The sequence below is a fragment of the Crotalus tigris genome, unplaced genomic scaffold, assembly GCF_016545835.1.
Source record: "Crotalus tigris isolate CLP2741 ecotype Arizona unplaced genomic scaffold, ASM1654583v1 scf7180000019707.1183690, whole genome shotgun sequence".
NCBI classification, from domain to species: domain Eukaryota; kingdom Metazoa; phylum Chordata; class Lepidosauria; order Squamata; family Viperidae; genus Crotalus; species Crotalus tigris.
This window is the reverse complement of record NW_024097673.1, coordinates 259,216-282,241: the sequence shown is the minus strand read 5'-3', so window position 1 is coordinate 282,241 and position 23,026 is coordinate 259,216. Positions and strand designations below refer to the sequence as shown.

The 23,026-nt window shown below is 38.0% G+C and overlaps 1 protein-coding gene across 1 annotated transcript in view; it reads right to left on the bottom strand.

Annotated features, from left to right (window-relative positions):
* Positions 1-576: 576 nt before the first annotated feature.
* Positions 577-23,026, bottom strand: part of RAMP3 (receptor activity modifying protein 3) — a 191,105-nt gene continuing 168,655 nt past the window's right edge. The window contains exon 5 of the mRNA XM_039364267.1: positions 577-2,552. Within this exon, the coding sequence (XP_039220201.1) occupies positions 2,297-2,552 (256 nt within the window). The 3' untranslated portion in view covers positions 577-2,296. The remainder of the gene's footprint in view (positions 2,553-23,026) is intronic.

The window sequence follows — 23,026 nt, the reverse complement described above, 5'->3', positions numbered from 1 at the left end:
TGATTGGATTTCCCAAATCTGAATGTTCACTTCTTCTAAGAATAATAAACATGGGAAGAGCAAATATAAGCTTTCTATTTCCTTTCTTAAAATATTGTCACTCAATGAGTAATTTTTTGCTAATTACAAAAGTTACAGAACAAAACAATGCAAAATAAAAGGATGATGCAATTAATACCTATATTAAGAATTTAAAAACTGCACAGAATCAGATCAAAAGCCTAGCATATGTTGGTTCTGTGTTTCATAATAATTAAGCAAATGTCTATGGCGAAGAGAACTCCTACATTTGTTGATCAAAATCACAATACCTTATTGCCAGATATATCATATTCGATGGCCACTGTTAGTCTTAGATGCATTGATCCATCAGATACACTTTTAAAAACTTCATAGTTCTTGTCTGTTGCTTCCTTTAGTAACAGCTAAGATTTAAATGAAATGCTTTATGAAGAAAGATTAGTTTTAACAATATATTCACTTTTGATTTTTTAAATTTAACATTACATTATAACAATACAAGTATAAATTTGTTCAGGTTTTCAACATTTTAACAAAATAATCAAAATGATGTGATTTTAATAAGATATAAATTATATATGTAATAATATCAAAACTGGTAAATTTACATCCTTTACATACCTATTTTTATGCCATCCATAAAACCGTATTGTTTGGTTCTATACTGCATTTATAAGAAATAAATTACAGTATGGTTCTAGATTTCTTGGATCTTTTAGATAAGATGAATATTGTAGTTTGAATAGGTTCCCTGCCTCAATTTCTTTTTTTTTAATTCAAGAAGTCTCCTAATTGACAGGAAATTTCTTAAGACAGTTTTTTTTAAAGAATACATAAGCTTCACTGAAGACAGATTGCAAGGTGATCTGTACCCCATGTCATGTTTAATAAAACAGCTCATAAATGACCAAGATAAGGATCAGGTGGTATATTAATAACATCCAATTGAAATTCCTGGTCCCCAAAATAATATTTTTTTTAATGAATATCAGATCATTGGTAAGTTGTTCTAGTATTATTTAATTATGCAGGGTATGAAAATAAAATATTTCTAATTGAAGATGTTAACACTTATATAATGTTTATATGTTACAGAAGATTTCTGATTAGCAAATCTGAGGTTTTCTATAGGAATATAAATTGTTTATCCTGGGCATTTGACAGGAGGTACAGCTTTTCAAAGAGTCTAAGATATTTGTTAAACTAAAGTCATTTTTTCTTATATGTGCAAGTCTGTATGGAATGCTAAATTCAAAACATCTAACATACAAATTATATTTCAATATGCAAAATCTGAAATGCATCAGTATTAATATAATTACTATTTTTTTCCTATGAAATCTCACATCAGAAACAAAAAAAAAAAGGCTATGGAAGAAGGAAGAAAAATTGTCTTAAAATTACCAGTTTAAAAACACAGAAAGAGACAATTATAACAGTTCCTTTGACACTTGAATACATTTCTGGTTGACCAATTTCCACTCATTCTTTTTGCAGCTTTGCAAAAGAAAAATATATCCTTTCAAGAGATCATTCCGTAGTCCAGGATGCAAACATTCAGAGACGTGTTTCTTGTTCACTAATTTGTAAAAGAACCAATGTAATCATGACAATTTTCTAATCATTCATTATTCACAGTGTTTCACTTTCTTTCGCTGCACATGTATATGCATGTTATATATCTTTGGCAAGTACGGTCTGTTTAAGTCCCAAAGTTCATACTTAAATATCCTTGATTTTCACATTTAATTCCAAAACAGCCCTGGCATTAAATATGATTATTCAGTGTAAATGTGTATACATTTCAAATTTGCAGTCCACATATAGTTATCATGTTTAAAAAAATAATTGAACAGCTGAGATTCACTCTTGAGTTTAAAGGCCATAAACTTCCATTATATATAGCACATTCAGGTATTGTTTTCAATTTCTATTCATTATAGAGTTATGGTCATGAACCATTATTTATATCAAATAATGTTTGCATTGCTGGAGAAGTAATGTTTGTAATAGATATGTATAGCTACAGAAAAATGTTGCCCTTTATTGCTTGCCAAAATTGTCTTCATATGTATGAATCTGTATGTGTGTGTGTGTATGTATGTATGTGTGTGTGTGTGTGTATGTATGTATGTGTGTGTGTGTGTGTGTGTGTACACACACACACACACACAAATTCATATACAAACAAATGTATATGTAGATATACAATACACATACATATTTCTGTTCCATTATCAATAAAAGAAAGAACAGCATGATGATGAATGCTGAGTTATACCAAAATATCACTTCTTTTGCTATACCATACTACTAAACCAACCATGGCAACTGTCAGAAGAATTGGTACGAAAATCAGAGGAACCAGAATTTTATCTGGAGGATCTTCCCAATGCACTTTATCTGAGGTACAGTTTGTAAAGAATTGTCTATGGATTCCAGTGATGAAGCCTTCAGCCAGTGGGTTAGGCCAAAAGCACTTTGCTGTTGAAACCTTGTGTTCTGTACATAGAATAAAGTTGTTGTAATACCTGAAAAGGAAATAATATGAAAATAAGTGAAGAAATACATTCTCAAAACACTGCTGAGAATTATTTTTACTATTTTTTATATTCAATTAACAACGATTCAAAATTAAAATGGATCTGAAAAGTGAAATTTATGACCTGGATTGGAAGTTGTGATGATCAACCCTAATACCACCCCCAATGTTCACATGACTACATTTTGGGTGCTTGATAATATGGCCACATTTACAGCTGTTGGCAACACAATCATGTGACCATATTTTTGTGACAGCTTTGTTGAAAATTGTCAGATACCATCAGTTTTCAACAAAAAAATTGCCCATAACAAACTATTGGTTCACTTAAGGAACATGGCATTAACTTAATGACTGAGGTGTTCATTTTGCAACACTAGTTCACTTAATGACTGCTGTAAAAAAAACAAAATAAAATAAAGTTGGTCATTTTATCACCATTATTACTTAGGGCAGTATCACAGTCAAAACTCAAGGACTACCTGTATCATAAAGTTTACCTACTGTAAATATTAAATAATGAAGGCCAACATTTGACTTTAATTTTCCAATTTGAGCAACTATGGATTATACATTAAAGCACCTTTGGTTTGATGGACTATATTAGAATCTAAATATTAAAACTTTAGTATCTCTGAAAACAATTATATCAGTTAGAATGTTAGAGAATTGACCTTTTTTTCTCATGACAAACTGACTGACTGAGGAAACCCAACTTTAAAACTTGAGACAAAGATGATGATATGGAAAAACTGGATGAAAGCAGAGACACTGACTTTGGATCAACAAACAGATGATGAAGATGATTTTTAACACACTCTGTTTTAAGAGATAAATATCATTTATCAGATATAATCCAATGATAATATTTAGAAGTACAACATTTATTAGCAACATAGTTTGGACCAGTAGCATTTTCAGTTTTGAGAGATACCTGAACTATCAGAATAATTGGGTAAATTCTTGAAATAAAAAAATACCAATAGACTTCATACATATTTTTATCAATAAATCAACCTGATATGCAGATGCTAAAATATTGGTGGAATAAAGAATGAGAGATTCCAATATTGTCTAGACAATGGGAGAATCTTAACTTGCAATAGTTAAGTTAGAATCTTAACTTGTAATCTCAAATTAGAACCTAGACAATAAAAATAATATTTAGGATTTATTAAACTTCATGTATATAGAAAAAGATTATCAAAAGCAGGACATGCTTAAAATGTAAGTTTTTACAATGTCCTATGCTTACCAGATTTTGGAAGAAAATAGTGGATTCTGTTTATGTAACAGAAGGTAAAATTTTCAGAAAATAATATTCTTTTAAACTATACACTTTTCTACACTGTTACTATGGTTAAAAGACTGATATTGCAGCAGTGCAAAGTCACATGTATAGCTGCAGTTATTCAGGAACTGAAAAGCCAATTGCACTTGCCATCTCTAAACGGAAAGACTACAGATGTAGAGTTTGCATAGCTGTATAATAAAATATAGAACATTTTTATATAGAATACAACAGGTTTAAAAATATACTTGTATAAATGTATCAGACATATTTGAATAATATTTGCATCAGACAAGTATATATAGAGAGTTGTAACTTTTTATTTTCATTTTTAGCATTTTTACATGTTCCTTTCCCCCCTTCTTTTTGATAAGTATCTTTTTCCATTAATTTTATTATTTATTTATTATTTTATCTATTAAATTTGTTTGCTGTCCATCTTGCTGCAAAACAACTCTGGGTGGCTTACACCAACATACAACATAAATATATTTATAAATATATAAAACACATTGAAATTGTAATAAAAATATAAAATATAACTAACACTAAAAGATAGAATAGAATAGAATAGAATAGAATAGGAATAGAATAGAAGCCAGAAGGGACATTGGAGATCTTCATCTAGTCCAGTGGTTCTCAACCTTTCTAATGCCGCGACCCCATAATACAGTTCTCCATGTTGTGGTGACCCCAACCACTTATACATCACTGGGTGCCAGGGGTGTGGCCAAAGGAGAAAAAAATGGCGGACAGCCTTGTTTGGCGACCCCCGTGAAATGGTCGTTTGACCCCAAATGGGGTCCCGACCCACAGGTTGAGAACCACTGATCTAGTCCAACCCCCTGCTCAAGCAGGAGAACCTATACCATCTCAGTCAGGTGATTGTCCAGTCTGTTTTTAAAAACTTCCAGCGATGGAGTGCCCATGATTTCTGGGGGTAAGCTGTTCCATTGGTTGATTGTCCTCCCAATCAGGAAGCTTCTCCTTAATTCCAGGTTGCTTCTCTCCTTGATCAGCTACCAACCATTGTTTCTTGTCTTTCCTTTTGGTGCTCTGGTGAACAACTTGTCCCCCTCTGTCTTGTGGCAGCCCCTCAGATACTGGAACACTGCTATCATGTCTCCCCTATTTCTTCTTTTCTTTAGATTAGCCAAACCCAATTTCCCCAGCCGTTCTTTGTACATTTTGGTCTCCAGGCCTTTGATCATATTAGTTGCTCTTCTCTGAATTTATTCCAGTCTCTCAACATCTTTTTTGTGGTATGGTGACCAAAATTGGCTGCAGTATTCGAGGTGTGATCTTACTAGGGCTTTATAAAGTGGTACTAATACTTTGCGTGATCTTGATTATATGCTTCTGTTTATACAACCCAAGATTGTATCAGCTTTTTTGGGTGCTGCTGCACACTTCTGGCTCATAGTTAAGTGATTGTCCACCAGGACTCCAAGGTCCCTCTCATAGTTACTGCCTCCAAGCCAGGTCTCACCCAATCTGTATTTGTTCCTTTGGTTTTCCTGCCTAAGTGTAGGACTTTGTTTTTTTCCACATCGAAACTCATTTTGTTCGATAGGACCCATTGTTCAAGTTTGTCAAGATTTTTTTGGATCCTGAGTTTGTCTTCTGGGTGTTGGCTACTCCTGACAGTTTGATGTCATCTGCAAATGTGATGAGTTCCCCTTCAATTTGCTTCATCTCCTTCAAGATGGAGAGGAAAGGAGCAGAATGTACAGGGGGAAGAGACGAGAACTGCTATTAATTGGTCAACCAGTGTGGTACTCCTTTATCAGGGCCCAGGCTATTTGGCAGAGCCAAGTTTTCACCCTGTTATGGAAGGTCAGGTAGGTAGGAGCCAATCTCACTTCAGGAGGCAAGATATTGTAAATGACCAGGGTCAAGGCAGAGAAGGCTCTTCACTTGGATCCCATGAGCCAAAGTTCTTTGACTGATGGGATCTTCTGATGGCACAGGTAGGACAGGCCCGTTCCATAAGGGTGAGAAGGTTGCTCAAGTAGCCTGAACTCATGTCATGTAGGGCTTTATAGGTAACAACCAACATTATCTTTTTGCACCTTTTTTTCTTTTTTGTTGTTAATTAAAAAGCAATAAAAGTTAATTAAAAATGGAAAAATAATAGAATAGGTTCCCAACCATGGCACATATAATATTTCTTGCCAACATTTACAGATAATCCTCGAGTTATAAATGTAGTAAAGCCTACATTCATAACCTGAGGATTCATTAATTGATCACATTAAATGAAAGTGATCCCTCCCTGCTTTTCCCAATGCATTTGTTAATTGAATGCACATATCATTAAGTGCACATGAGGTATCTCAGGATGGGGAAGACCATGTGGGGCCTAGTGCGGGAACAAGCCAACTGCTTCTGACCACGCAATGCCTCCTCCCATCCACTGAGATGCCTCATGCTCACTTACAATCCCTTGGAGTCCCCTTAGTTGCTTCCCCCCCATCTTGCCCCACTGGGGCTCCACAGGCACTGGGCCTGCTTTGCTAGCCTCCCCAATTTCACTTGCTCCTCCCCGCCCATTTCTGATTGCTTACTTAGTTTTCGAAGATCTCCAGAATTCCAGAACATGCTGTCCCAAGTGACAGAAAAGCAGACGTCTTTTACTCAGATGTGAAGTTTTAAGAACGTGAGATCTAAGGAAAACAGCTTTATCAGCATCTGAATAAAAGATGTCTGCTTTTCTGCCATGAGGCCAGTGTCCCTGCAAGCCTCCTTTGGTCCTGGTCTTGGCGGCACTGCAGCAGCCTTCTACTTGCTGCTGGATGGCTGGTTTGAATGAACTGCTTTAGTGATTGGGATGTGAAGGCAACAGCAGCAGTCAATCAACATGGAGCTTGCAATTCAGCCCAATGAGACAAAGGAAACAAACTCTGAGTTGATTGGCTGCTCGAGTTCCTCACATTATGACAGTTCACTTAGCAACCATTTAAAATTATGACCCCCCTTCAAAATATTTACAACCTGGTCCTGAAATTAATGTATATTGCAGCACCACAGCAGTTGTTTGCCCTTACGACCGACCGCAGAGATGCTGCAACATGACCCCGGACTTTTTTCTCCCACCCATTCTGCCCTGCTAGGTCTCCACAGGGACTGGGCAGCATGGCAGACAATGAATGTAAAGCTTGTTTCCTTTGTCTCATTGGGCTGAACTTCAAGCTACATGTTCATTGGCTGCCTCCGCTGCCTTCACACTCCAATCCGTGAAACTGCTTTATCAAACCAGGCATTCAGCAGCAAGCAAGAGGCTGCTGTGGCACTGTCCAGGCCATGACCAAATGAGGCCTACAGGGATACTGGTAAGTCTTTTATTCAGATGCTGGCAAAGCAGTTTTCCTTAGATCTGAAGTTCTTACAGCTTCACCAACATTTGAGTAAAAGACCTCTGCTTTTCTGCCACATGGGTCAATCTGTTCTGGAACTCTGGCGATCTTTGAAAAGTAAGTAAATGATGGGAAATTGAGTGAGGAGGAGCAAGTGGAATCCAGGAGGCCAGCAAAGCAGGCCCAGTCCCTGTGGAAATCCAGAGGGGTAGCATGGGCATACTACAGCATCTCTGTGGTTGGTCATAAAGGCAAATGACTGCTGTGGTGCCGCAATATATGTAACTTCAGGACTGGGTCAAAAATACTTTTTTGAGGGTGTGTGTGTAATTTTGAATAGTTTCCCATCATTTACGACAGTGAACTGTCGTAACTTGAAAAATACCTGTAATAAATATCCATTTTCAAAGAAATAAAATTTAGTTTTATCTTAGGCACATTCACATGTTTCTATGCAAAATGGATGTCTAATTCAAAAGTCAATAGACATTGCATTCATTCCACCAACTAGGAGGTACATACACTATACTATGGCTATACAGTTAGTCCTCATTTAGTGATTACAATTGGGATCACCAATTCATTCACTAAGTGAAAACCACAGATCAGCACTTGGGTCACTGTGTGAAAAATCATATGATAGCAACTGCACTTATGATTTTACTTCAACTTTCCTTTGCTTTACAGTGTCAGAAGGATATGATCCCAAACAAGTAGGTGAGCACAAATGGTGGCAAAATTCAACTTATGAGGAAGCTGGATGAAAAACAAATCTTATAAACCTTTTTCTCCAGTCCCCCACCCTATGGAATGCTCACTCCAGTATTGGGGTAATTAGCAATTTATATTTATATTTACATTCATTGGCAAAGAAAGGATAACAAGGACAGAATATACACAGAAAGGAATGTTCAAGTGCCAGCTGTTTCAACAACAAGCTAGTTAGGACGCAAACAAAAGTTTTCAATATAAAACTGATTAGGGTCTTTCAATTTCAGGCAACAGCTTTAAACAACCTGAGAATTCCAATCAAGGTCACAGAACTGAGCTTGTTAATTTGTAGTTGGAACTTTTTAGGGATTTGCTGTGCTGCTCAGAAAAGTAGCATATAAACAGAGAGCTTGTTTAGGGTATCTCTTTGCTTCTGGAGAGGAGGAAAGAAAAAGTTGGTAAGGCACAGGGCATGTACTGAATATGTCAACTTTACAAAAACCTAACTACAACTATCTTTGTCATTCTAGGATGTCACAGGAGAGGGAAGGGGGATGAAGTATTTTTGCTAGTCTAAACATGAATAAATCCCATGGGAATCAAGGTTATTCCCACGTTAGTGGAGAAGAAGGGATATCCTGCAAGAAAACCTGCTAAGTAGTTTTATTGGAGAATGTGATTTATAGCTAACTAAAAGTGTGGGACCTATTACACTGAGTTACTCTGAACCTTTGGGGAGGGGGATTTTAAATTTGGTTTCACCTTTGACCGTACTGACATCATGTATCCAATAAACATGTTCTTTGAAGAAATCTCATGCCTTGGAGTTCTGATTTATTTGGTTCCATCAGTCAGATCCTTGACATTAAACCAACTCTCATAAAAAAAAAATCCTTTTATATCGGGGTCCTGAGACCTGGTCACCTACCCACTGCCTTTGGGAGGACAGCAAAGAACGAGGAAAGATTTTGGGATGGAGAAGAAGGAAGAACTGACCGCAAGCCTTAGCACGACTCCAGCTGCCAGAGCATAGGCTGCTAGTCAGGCAGGAAGCAGAACATCAGTAGTAGGAGCTCAGCTGAAGACCCGTTCGACCCAACCTGAAAAGTCAGTGCTGCAGGAAGGAACTCTGACACTTGGAGACCTCAGTCAGGCAGGGGCAGCTCCCCAGTGCAGGAGTACTCCTAAAGCGGCCAAGGCTGAGTTCCCACTGATTTCATCCCACAGTTCTCTGTCACTTGTGCCAAAGTGGAAGGTGAAGAGGCCAGCAGGATCGGATGAGTCTGGGAATGGAGGTACTTGACAGCACTTCATGGCCACTTGGTCGAAATATTGAGAGAGAAATTCAACTGGCTTGATGTCAAGATGACAACCCTGGTTTCACGGTAAGTGATTTCAGCCAAATGGAATGTGAGGGTATCGCCATCACTTCCACCCCATCATCAAAGCCCAAGTCTGATGGCTATGGCTTGCATGGCTTCCCCGCTACCCAGACCAGTCTCGCACTGAGCCCGGCATCCAGGTGAAGTCCAGTACGGGACCAGTAGGCTGCAAGTACAGGGGCTCAATAGCGAGTATTCTGGAGGGTAGCTCAGCTGCAGCCCCAGTACCAGTGACCTGCCAAGTGCTCTGCATACTGGGTGCCATAGCTTGTAGACCCACCTCCCATCAAACCCACATTTGATGGAGACCAGAGAAATTGCCCTTTTTCTTGAACCAGGTATGGGTTCACCTGCATCACTATGCTCCCGTGTATTCTAAAGACTTAGTAATTGTGAACGTGATGGTGGCCAATCTAGGGGGAGAAACAGTTGAGTGGTTGACCAGCCTCCATGATGAACAAGTGCCAGAACTGTGGGACATAAATCTGTTCATGGATAGTCTGAGAGCCAGATCTGAATATGAACCCCAGGCCCTGCAGGCTGACATAAAAATCTACAGCCTGAGGCAGAGGGGTCGTCCAGCTAAATAATATACCTGGGAATTCCGAAAAATTGCTGGCAGAATCTGGCAGTGGCAAGAATGATCACTGATCCACTGTTTCAAAGAAGGACTGCACTGTGACTTATTCCAGGTGTGTACCTACCAGAGGATTCCATTTTTGTACTTTATGGCCTTGATTCTTGATACTGAACTGGCTCATAGCAAGAAACCCAGCACCTTTGAACAGAAGCCAAAGTGAAGCCAGGAGAGACACTTGTTTCCTGCAATCAGCACCCCCTGAGCACCTACCAAAGCTCCTATCAAGTGCTTCAGGTGTGGTCAGAAGGGTCGATGGGCTGCCAAATGCCTGGCTTCTGCCCCTCAACCAGGAGCACACCTGTCACTACCACCAAGCCAAAAAGGTCCCCATACATGGGACGAGAGAAATCAAACTGGGCACATTAAGATCAAACCGTTGAGATCCCTTCTCCCTGAAGGGGAGAAAGGGAGCTCCGGCTGAGTGCCTGCAGTTGCCAGCACCTTATGACAGTGATGATGACAGTGATGATGACAGTGAGGATGGTCTGATAGTAAGTCAAGCCATCCCAGTCTTTGCTATTGCCGCCAAACATATACTGCCAATGACTGGGGTCCAGACAGACTTAAATGGCCTAATAGACTCAGGCTGCACAAGGTATCTGATCAGTCTCCCAACTGTGCTGAAATTGGGAATCCAGACCAAACTATTGCACCTAGATATGAAATTCAAGCAGGCCGATGGGTCTTTGATGGGAGGCTCCTCTGCAACTCACTTAACTTAACCAGTGTGCTTGGAGATGGGACAGCCTAGGGAGATCATCCATTTTGTGGTGATTCAAAAAATGACTGAGACTATAATTCTAGGATTAGCATGGCTTGATAAGTGGCAACCTTCCATTTGGAGGGAGAATGAAGTGAGGACATTGAGATTAGCAACAGGGCCCCTCCCGCCCCACGAGGTCAGTCAAATAAAGAGGATTACAACCACAAAGGAGATGGAATGCTAATTGAGCCATTAAAAGCCACCATGGACTGAGTGCCAAGGGTCCAACTCATCCCCACAGAATACCAGAACTTAGCAGAGGTTTTCAGCGAGGAGGAATGCGACATACTCCCTCTCACCAATCTACTGACTATGCAATTGAAATACTGTCAGGGGCTAAACTCCCAAAACCCAAAATGTATTCCATGACCCCAGTGAGATAAGTGAACTGAGGGAGTATATAGACAAAAATCTAAACGGGGGTTTATCGAGCCAGCCAAATCATGGGTAGATGCCCATACCCATGTTCAAGGAAAAGAAAGATGGATCTTTGAGATTATGTGTGGATTTTAAAAGATTAAATGTTGTTAGCATGGAAAATATGTAGTTCCTCCCTCTGATGAAGGACATGTTAGCCCACCCTACACGTGGGAAAATCTTCACTAAACTGGACCTAAGGAAGGCTTATTACCGAGTGAGAATTAGAGAAGGGGATGAGTGGAAGACAGCTTTCAATTGCCTTCTGGGAAGTTTCCAATTCAAAGTGATGCCTTTTGACCTTCAGCCCCCCCCCACCATATTTATCCAGCTAATCAATCTGATGCTGCATGATCATCTCTCCAAGGGGGTCTACCTTGATGACATCCTCATTTACACAGAGACCATGGAGGAACATGTAAAGTTAGTTCGTGAGGTGCTCAAGAAACTATTGAAAGTGAACTTCTATGCTAAGCTGTCTAAATGCGAATTCCATCAATCCCACCTGGACTATTTGGGGTACCAAATCTCCAATGAAGAGGTGGAGGTGGACCCCACAAAAGTTAGGATTGTATTGGAGTGGCAGTCTCTGCAAACACACAATCAATTGTAGAGCTTTCAGGTTTTGCAAACTTTTGCCAGCAGTTCATTCCTTCAATTCTTTGAGGAATTTTCAAGCCTCAGAGTTCTGTTTTATTTGTTTCTGTCTATTGGAACCATGACAGTAGCTACAGTATTTCTACAGAGAAATAACAAAAGAGACTTACAACCATGTGTCTCACCTCAAAGAAACTCACAGATACAGAAAAATCTTTGAAAAATATAGTTCAGTGGTTCTGAGATCACATCTGCCAGTTCCTTGAGAACCTTGGGGTGTAATCCATCTGGTTCTGATGATTTGAACTTGTCTAGGGTGGACAGATGCTCACTTACCGTTTTCTTGCCTATCTTAACGTGTTTCTAATCTGTTTCTTACGGTACTGTTTTTGAAGGTTGGACTGTTTTTTCCCTTTGTATAAAGATGGATGCAAAAAATGAATTAAATAGTTCTGCTTTCTCCCTGTTGCTTGTCACCTTCTTGCCATTTTCTCCCACTAATGGACCAGTCATTTCCTTAACTTTTTTTCTTGTTTTTTTACATGTTGAAAGCTTTTTTTGTTATTTTTGACTTTTGTCACAAGCCTTAGTTCATTTTGAGCCTTAGTTTTCCTCACTTCATTTTTACAGGTTCAGGCTATTGGCTGACACACCTTTTGAGGTATTGACTGTTCACAAAACGTGGAGGTGCTCAACACCTTGTGAAAACTATCCCATAAGCAGCTCTGATGGGTACAATACTTCAACCATTTTAACTTTGCTTTAAAATACATTTCGGGAGGAAAGAATTTCTTTGTTGACACATTGTCCAGAATGCCTCAATAGAAGAGCCATTGTAATTAAGGAAGTAATTAATGCAATTATTCCCCTACTGCAGAAAGATGCTCAAGTAACTACCAGAGGTTAGACTCAGAGGCGATCCATCGAGCCCAACAGCCACTTAACCCAGAAACTCAAGGACGAACTTACCTGTGGTTCAATGACCACAAACAGCTGTTAACGTCAAGATGAGCTGGCATGGAAGGGATTTAAGCTATACCTTCCCAATGCCCTTAGGATTCAAGCCCTCCAGCAGAGACATGATGCAAAGCAAGCTGGCCACTTTGGGGTTCTGAAAACTTTTCATTTGGTGTGACGGCAGTTTTGGTGGCCAGGAATGAAAAAGGATATTGAGAGTTATGTGAGGAGCTGTGCAACTTGTGCTGCCATGAAAAAATGACCTGGAAAACCACCTGGACTATTATAACAAATAGCAGACAGATAGCAATGGATTTTATTGTAGAGCTCACAGAGAGCAGTGGAAATACAGCAATTTGGACTATTATAAACCTCTTTTCAAAGCAGGCTCACTTCATTGCCTATTCTGGACTTGCCAAGCTATTTTTAAAGCATATCTACCATTTTCATGGAGCCCCCAAAAGAATTATATTGAATGGGGGGGTCAATTTACCACAATGTTCTGGAAGCAGTTTGTAAAACTAATTGGATCAACCCAGGGGCTCTCCTTAGCTTTTCATCTGAGCACTAATGGATCGGCTGAACATATGAACACAATGGTGGAACAATACTTAAGATACTATGTCAACTATCAGCAAACTAACTGGACAGACCACCTGTCTTTCACTGAAGTGGCATACAATAATACCATGCATAGCAGCACCGGACTTACCCCGTTTAAAGTAGCAACTGGCAGAGAGTTTGTTCCTATGCCTCAATGTCCTCAGAAGCCCCCCTCCTTGCCAAGTTTGAATCGGTGGGTTACATCCCTGCAGAATGCTTGGGTGAATGTTAGATGGGTGTTAACCCAAGGTGCAAAGTGCTATAAAGAGCAAGCCAACAAGAGGTGGTCTCCTCAGAAACCATTTTATGTAGGGGAGAGAGTTTATCTTTCTATTAAGTACTTAAAGTTAAAATTACCCAGTAAGAAATCAGGACCTAAGTTTCTCAGTCCTTTCCCTATAGTCAAGATCATCAATCCTGTCACCATAGAATTATAATTCCCATGACTTTTGGGGAAGGTACACCCCATTTTCCATTGCAGTTTTTTTAAAGCCTGTCAAAGAGTCCACATTGAGACCAATTCCCCAAAAAGCATCTGGTCCTGTTCTAATAGAGGGTGAAACTCATTATGAAATAAAGTGCATCCTCGATTCTATATAAAGGGAAATTACAATTTCTAGTGCAGTGGAAAGGTTATCCCTTATCAAAAGCCACATGGATGAAGAGGGGGATGTGAAGGCAGAAAGATTAATATAGAGATTTTATGATAAACACCCCCAAAAGCCTAGGGAGGAATATTAACCTGTGTCTCTGTTTCTTTCACAGGAACTGCTTTCTCCTTAGGGGGGTTTAACTGTCAAATCTACAACAAACCTGGCTGCAACCATCTTTGTTGTTCTAAGTTGCCACAAGAGAGGGAGGGGGATGAAGTATTTTTGCTAGTCTAAACATGAATAGATCCCATGGGAACCAAGGTCATTCCCACACCATAGTGGAGAAGGAAAAACATCCTGCAAGAAAGCCCACTAAGTAGTTTTATTGGAAAATATGATTTATGGCTAACTAGAAGGGTGGGACCTATTACATTGAATTACTCTGAACCTTTGGGGGGATTTTAGATTTGGGTTGATCATAACAACATTATGTATCCAATAAACATGTTCTTTGAGGAAATCTCCTACCTCGGAGTTCTGATTTATTTGGTCTTATCAGTAGGAACCTTGACAGGCTGATTATAATGGTAAATATATGACTGAGAGAGAAAAATGCTGCAAATGCAGGCACTGATTTCAGTTACTTTTTTATCACCATCATACTGCAAATGGCCACTCTCCAAGGTAATCACTAAATGAGAACTACCTGTATTATTATTTGTTTAACTGAAACAGCAACTATACACTCTGTTGAGATAGGAGCAAGTTATGATACATGATTCATTATATATGCATCTAACATCATGGTATATGTGTGATTATATCCTCATGCATATGAATAATCAGTCTTATTTCATTGACACAAAATGTGATTTTACCATATTTTTCTATGTGAGAAAAGTACATGGATGGAGAGCAGAAAGGGATTGAATATGGCTTCCAAAGAAAGTGATATGCTACCCCTCCTACACACCTGTCAAATGCACACACACACACACACACACACACCAATCTGGCTGCTTTTGATATAAAGTAGAAATAAAGTAGAAAAGCTGTTTATGTGGATCCCTGATCTAATCTAGATTGGCTCAGATTAGTCCTGGAGATATTAATATGATTTTCATTCAGATTTTATTGTGTTTATATACTTGTTGAAGACAGGGGAATTACAGTACTGACATTAGTTGAGTTTGACTGAGATTAAAGGGCAAATCTATATGGTTACTCTAAAGTAGGACATATAAGATTGTCCTTTAATTTCAACTAACTTCAACACTGTATCAGATTGCTTAAAATAATAATTTATATAGCAACTTAAACTTGTTTATATGCTTCTTGTATGAAAAGTCAACATAAATGCTCATAGTGAGCTATAATAATATGAATAATTCACTAGATGCTTGGATTTCTATAACTTATTATTTATATTGGCCTATGACATGCATAATTGTAGAACTGTTCACAAGGTTTAACTGTAAATCATATGTGTGGATTTGTTTTTAAAACCTAAATGTGAAATAAACTACTTAGGAATTCACTTAGGAGGAGTTGCTAAAATCAACATTCTCAGAAAAATCCCCATTTGCTTTCTAATAATAGAATATCATTATTACTGACTGTGATTATGGAACCATCTTTGCTCATCGAGTTACTCTTATTATAACTCTTTCAAGGACTAAAAGCACAAATATCAGTGCTAGAATATGATGCCTGTCACAATTCCCAAGATTTTTTTGTCACATATTTATTTATTTATTTATGAGACTTATATACCGCTTTCAGTGCAAGCACTCTCTAAGCGGTGTACACCAGTAAGCAATGTATATATATATTTACATTGCTCCCAACAATCTGGGTCCTCATTTTACCTACCTCGGAAGGATGGAAGGCTGAATCAACCTTGAGCCGGTGAGATTTGAACCACTGACCTGCTGAACACAGTCAGCTAAAGTGGCCTGCAGTACTGCACTCTAACTGCTGCGCCACCTTGGCTCATATCTCATTTCTAACACTGTTTTCTTTCTCCCACTCTTTCCTTTCCACACTCAATTTAAAGACTTATTGCTTATAACAAAAAGGAGTGAATACTTAAATGTATGGCACCAATCATGCTAAATATTTTCTAATTTAAATTTTGTCATTTTAAAGCAATTTATTAAATATTGTAGCAAATGTAATAATTATGAACCAGAACTGCATAACAAAAAAATATTCATTATAGTGCTGTAGGCATATATATTTTAATGAAAAAAAATCTTTTTGTGCCATTGGAAATCTGCATGATACAGCTTACAGCATGTAATTTTAAATTGTGAATAGAGAAACAAAGTTTTACTTCTTAACATCATTTTGAAATTTATGTTATATCTTCAGTGCACAAATATGAGCCACTCGGCAGGGCAAATTATCTGCAACAACCTCATGTTCTAAGGTTATAGAGCTCTCATTTTATTATTTTAATCTCTTAGATTGATTTTATTGTCTACTACTTGACTCCTGTTGAGTCATCATTTCAGAGGCATTTCTTACCTAAGCAGAGAAACAAAATGATCACAGATGGGCAAAAAAGCAATTGGAATGGGAGCAGCTTCTGATTACTTGCAAGCTTCACCACTGAATTTCCTTGTGGGAACCTGTCAGGGAACATCAGAAATATTCTTCCCTCCCTTCCTCTCTGCCATGTATTCCTACTCCATTTTGAGGAAGGTTGCAGGGAGAAATCCAATGGGAAAGCCAGCAGAAATTTGCAAATTCAAGGCCAGCAGGCCAATAAGTGTCTGCTGCTGGGTGTAGAGAAAGTGAAAGAGGGCAAGGGGATGCAGATCAGGAATTGTACATTGGGATGCATGAGAGGTGTTGCATAGATTGGGAAGGATACAGTATGTGGATGTGTGCCATGATGCCATACAGAGTAGGTGGATATTGAGGAGTACAGTGTGAATCAAGAAATGTGTGTGGAAGTCATGGGGTTGTGTAAGAGGTGACAGATGGGTCAGATAAAGCATGCAAGGGGGGCTTTATGGGTCAAGAAGAATGAATAGAGATCACTGGAGTGTGTGACAAGGGCCATACGGGCCAGGAAAGGCAATGAGAGAATGGCATGGTTTTATAAGGGTGCCGGGGAGGGTGCTTAGGAATGTGAAAATGTGTAGGTCAGGAACAGTGCATGGTGGGGCAGCATGGGTAGAAAGTGTTGTGGGGGGATGCAAGAGTGCTGCATGGGTCAGAGAAGGCATGCAGGGAGTAGCACAGATCAAGAAGGATCCATGGGGATGCATAAGAGGTGCTGTTCAGGTCTAGGAATGCACACAAGAAGTGGTATGGATCTGAAAGGGTGCATGTGATTGCACAAGAGTTGCAGCAATTTCTATTGAAAATTCTGAACAATAACTGATAGTTCAAACATGTTTCTCCTGAAAAATGAGCATTGAAAGTACATTTGCCATTGACAGAGCAAATGTCAAGTTCAGAGAGCCTATCTTCAGTAATCATTGACTCTCAGCTTTTCAAGCCTTTGAATGGACAATTCATTCCAGGTGTTTTCAGTGTTATTCATTTCCAGTGATTCGGTTTTAATCTGGATTTAAACCAAGTTCAACTGTTTGGTTGTAAACTGGCAGGCTATTTGTAGAGGACACATTTCCATACTGATATGGAATATATCACAGTATTTAAGGATGGAGATCTGATTTCCTTTTGAACCATAGCTTTCTACTAAGTGTTCTGAAATTCTACCTAAAGAGTTAGTGTCAAACTTGACTTAACTCCAGAATCACATTCAAAAAATTACAGGAGGCTCAATTTTATGTGAAGCTGTCTGAATTTCACAAGACTTGCTTAGACTATCTGGTATACCAGATCTCCAAAGAGGGAGTGGAGATGAATCCTAACAATGTAAAGGTAATACTGGAGTGGAAGACCCCTCAAACTAGGAAGCAACTGCAGAATTTCCTGGGTTTCACAAACTTTTACCACCAGTTCATTCCCACCTTCTCCCAGATAGCCCTACTGATCACCAATCTGCTAAAAATAAGGGGATGAAACTGAAACTCAGTCAGCCTCTGGATTGGTCCTTTGATTGCCAAGCCATGTTTTAAAAGTTGAAGTGCCTGTTCGCTGTGGAGCCAGTCTTGAAGCATCTCATCCCAGAGAAGCCAGTCATGATACAGGCTGATGCCAGAGATGTTGCAGTAGGGGTAGTCCTACTCCAAAGGAATACCAAAGGAGAGTTACAACCCTGTGCCTACATGTCTTGCAAGTTGTCTGACACTGAAAGACACTAGGCAATCTGGGAAAAGGAAGCTTACACAGTATGATGGGCTCTCTTAACTTGGAGGCAGTTCTTGTGGGCTAGCAAGATCCCCTTCGAGATGCGGATGGATCTTAAGAACCTAGAAGCACTAAAAGCCCCCAGGAGACTATCCCCTCAACAGGTCCTATAAGCCCAATAATTTAACCAGTTCAACTTCACTCTCCGGTATCTGCCAGGAGGGAAAAACTTTCTTACAGATGCCCTCTCCTATATGCTACAATACAATAGCGCCTGAGAGGCAGTGGTGATATTCATCATCCCATCTGAGCAGTGCATAGCACCAGCTCTTGTCCAACAAGTGATGCCTTCACCTAGTGGTGGCCAAAAATGAAAAAGGACATAGAAGCATAGAAGCAATCTTTAAAATCTTTAGAACCCAAAACCAATCATAAATCCCAAGAAAACAAATCAAACAATGAAGTAGGCAGTGATGAAAAAAAGAAAAGAAAAACTCAAACAACAATCAGGAGATGCAGGAAACATACCCATAGACAGACATAAAAGTCTTGAATGCTTATATACAAATGCTCAAAGCTTGGGGAACAAACAGGGCGAATTAGAAGCAATAGTACACAAGAGAGGTATGACATAGTTGGCATTACAGAAACCTGGTGGGATGAAACCCATGACTGGAATGGATTGATGGATGGATACAAATTGTTCAAAAGAAACAGGTCTACAAAAAGAGGACGGGGAGTTGCACTATATGTAAGAGATGATTGATTTTGGGTTCTAGAGATTCTAAAAATTGGTCACCCTTCTTCCTCAATTTTAGTTTAAAGCCCTCCTAATGAGTTGGGCCAGTCTTTTTCTGAGTACATTTTCCCCTGTTTTTGTAAGGTGCAGCCCATCTCTTGCCAAGAGTCCTTCGCATTGGAAACGCAATCTATGATCCAGGAAACCAAAGTTTTCTTGGCAACACCAATCCTTTAGCCAATGGTTTATTTCTAAAATTCTTTTTTCCCTCAATGGGTATTGGCCTTTCGTTGGGAGTACTATGAGAACATTACTTGTGCTCCTAGCTTCTTAAATTTATTGCCTATAGTTTGTAATCTTTCTCAATGTACTCAGGTTCTTAGTTGTGTCATTTGTTCCAACATGGAGGAGGAGGAAAGGATAGTAATCTTTAGGCCTAATTATTTTGGTTAGGTTCTCAGCCACATCTTTGATTTTTGCTCCAGGGAGACAACATGCCTCCCTGGATTGTATACCCGATCTGCAGATGGATGATTCTGTTCCTTTGAGGACAGAATCTCCTATTACTAATACTCGGCTTCCTTTTTTTGATTTGTATATCATTTACCTGAGACAAAGGCATTCCAGAAATGTTGGCTCATTGCTGTACAGTGAAGCCTGTGTGTTTCACAAAGAAAAGGGCATCAAACTATTGTCCAAAGCACCAGAGGGCAGGACAAAAAACAACGTTGGAAACTGATCAAAGAGAAGCAACTTAGAATTAAGGAGAAACTTCCTAACAGTAAGGACAATTGACCAGTGGAACAGCTTGCCTTCAGAAATCATGGGTGCTCCATCACTTGAGGTTTTTAAGAAGAGGCTAGACAGTCACTTGTCTGAGATGGTATAGGTTCTCCTGTTTGAACAGGAGGCTGGATTAGAAAATCTCCAAGGTCCCCTCCAGCTCTATTCTATTCTATTCTATTCTATTCTATTCTATTCTATTCTATTCTATTCTATTCTATTCTATTCTATTCTATTCTATTCTATTCTAATTTAGTTTTGCTTCCTGTCACAGGCATTTTCCTATCTTAAGGTATTTATGAAAATATTGTTTCAGTTTGTTATAAATCCTCAGTCTATCCTTACAAGCAATTAAGCATTTAGTTTGGTTATTTTTTAAAAAAAAATATGTACTGACGGGTTTTTTTTATTGCTGCAGTATGGGAAATAACAATGTATGCATATAATACATAAAGAGAAATTTTGTTAAGTTGAGCAGGGTGGCCTGATTTGCTACACTGGAGGAGTGGACAGTGCAAATGGACTGGGCCTGATATAGAGTGTGAAAATATTATACTGGAGTTGCACAAGTGTGCTGTGCTAGGAGCTCCCCAGCATTTTTAAATCTGAAACTTAAGCATAAAGAATTTCTCCATAGTTGGCAACAGCTATGATATTTTTTTATAAAAGCTCATTGACTTTGGAAATTTCAAAGTATATAGTTAATACATCTAAATTCAGAGTCATTAAATCTAATTTTTCCACTTCACTAACTTTGAAATTAGGACTTTTCATCCTTGTTTTAGCTTTTCAATTCCCACAAAATTTATGTTCTAAGTAGGGGATATCGCATACTTAAGAACATTATGCTTCAACAGTTTTTGTTTAATCCCTTCACAGTTTAAATAAATAATACATTTATTGCTAGCTTGAATGCAATCACAAGTGGTGAGGAAGATTTTTACAACTTAAATCTATATACGAAAAATCTTCCAGGGAAATATATAAAAATATCTATTTTTATATTTTTCCAAGCCAATTTTGAAGCAACTTGATTTTCTCTAGCAATATATGATTTCTTGAATTTCTAATTTAGTGATTTCTTCTTCTTTTGTGTCACTTTCCTGTTTCAAAACTCATTCCTATTATTTTCCTTTTAAGGGTATTTCTTTACTGAAAATCCCTTCTTTCTTTCTCCTTCTGTTCCATTATAGTCTAGCTTTTAAGTGGGCCTAAATGCCCACAAATACTCCAGACTGGCAAATGTATAATGCACCAATAGCTCCTCCTCCTCTGTCAAGACTGATTTGCCTCTTTTGCTCATATATTGACAATGAAATGCAAAGGTGGGAGGGTGATGTCTAGGCCAGGGGTCAGCAACTTTAAATACTCAAAGAGCCACTTGGACCCGTTTCTCACAGAAAAGAAAACATTGGGAGACACGAAATCCTTTTGACATCTAAAATGAAGATAACACTGCATATATCCTTTTTTACCTTTATGCTATGTATAAAAAAACTATAGTGTGTTGCATTTATGAAATCAATGAACTGCTACAAAGAAAACAAATGTTTATGTCGGAGAAAGGGGGAAAAACACACCTTTCTCCTTCATCCCAACAGATGAAAACAATTTTAGTAGCTTATCTACCATCTTTGAATACAGCATAATTATCCCCATACCACATCTCTTAATTTAAAAAAAATCAAAACATTTTCCCCATGTTTTAAAATAAATTGTGTCTTCTTTCTTTTTCATTTCTAAAGTCAATCTATCTTTTTCTGCACATTCGAGTATTTTTGTTATTATAGTCTGGTCAGATGGTAAATTTTCATTTTTCCAAAATTGGGCAAATATTATTCTTGCGGCTATCAACACATGCAATATTAAATACTCATTCTCTTTTCCATAATTCAAATCTAATATTCCTAACAGAGTTCTGGTTTAAATTCTATCTGTATTTTAATCATCTCTTCTAGCCACATATGGATCTTAAACCAAAACTTTTTTAGCATTAGGGCATATCCACCAGAGATGGTAATAAGTGCCTGGTTGTTGTTTACATTTCCAGCACATATTTGATACATTTTTAAACATTTTCTCTAATCTAACTGGTGTCATGTGCAATCTATAAAACATTCTATATAAGTTTTCCTTATATGCAGCTGCTTTAGTAAATTTAATATTTCAGTTCCATAGTTTTTGCCAATCTTCTAAATCTATAGAATAACCAAAATTCTTTGCCCACACTATCACTGTTTCTTTCACTTGTTCTTCCATCTTCCAGTTTAGCAGGAATTTATAAAGTTTCTTAATCAGATTTTCATCTGTTTTTAAAAGTATTTCATCTAGTGGTGTCTGTTCTTTGTAGAATCCCATTACTTTTACATCTTTTTCTTATCTTGTTTGAATTTGCAAGTATGACCACCATGTTTATTCAATGCCAGTTTGCTGAAGTTCTTGCCTATCTTTAAGTTTTCCTTCTTTATCTAAAATGTCTTTATAGGCCACAAGTTTATCATAATTAATTAAATTCAGATACGCAAATGCTTCCATTGTGGAAAGCCACTAAGGTATTTTCATATAAATTTTCTTTTTAACTATCTCCCACTCTGAAAGTAACACATTCCTTATGGCATGGGTTTGGAAGTATTTATGTACTTTGTTTTCTCGTACCAAAGGAAAACATGCCAATCCAGTTGCAAATCATATCCCTCTAAGTATTTCTCAGTGTGATCCATTCTTTAAGCCACAACAAAATAGTGGCTTGGTAATAAAGTCTCCAGTCCGGGAGCCCAAAGCCCCCTCTGTCTTTTGATTCTTGTAGAAGTTTAATTTTGATTCTTGCTTTTTTCCCTTGCCATTTAAATCTCATTATTGTTGTATTTAAGTCATCAAAAAATTTCTGGCTTAGTTTAACAGGAACCGTCTGAAATAAAAATAACAATTTAGGTAGGATATTCATCTTAATAGTCGCTATCTTTCCTAATAATGATAATTGAAAATTTTTCCACTTCTCCAAATCCATTTTTATTTGATTCAATAATCTTCCATAGTTATTTTCTTTTATTGTTACACATTTTGATGTTAAATAAATACTTAAGTATTTAACTTTTTTAACTATCTGGAGATTTGTTTTTTCCACAAATTGAGCTTTCTGATTTTCTGTTAAATTTCTTGTAAGTACTTTAGTCTTTTCCCTATTTATTTTCAACCCAGCCACTTCTCCAAATTCCTCTATTTTCTGCAATAATTTAGTGGCTGTTCCCAAAGGCTCCTCCAAGATAAAGCCAAATCATCTGCAAAAGCTTGTAATTTATATTTCTGATCTTTTATCTCCAGTCCTTTGATCTCTCCATCTTGTCTAATATTCCTGGCCAACA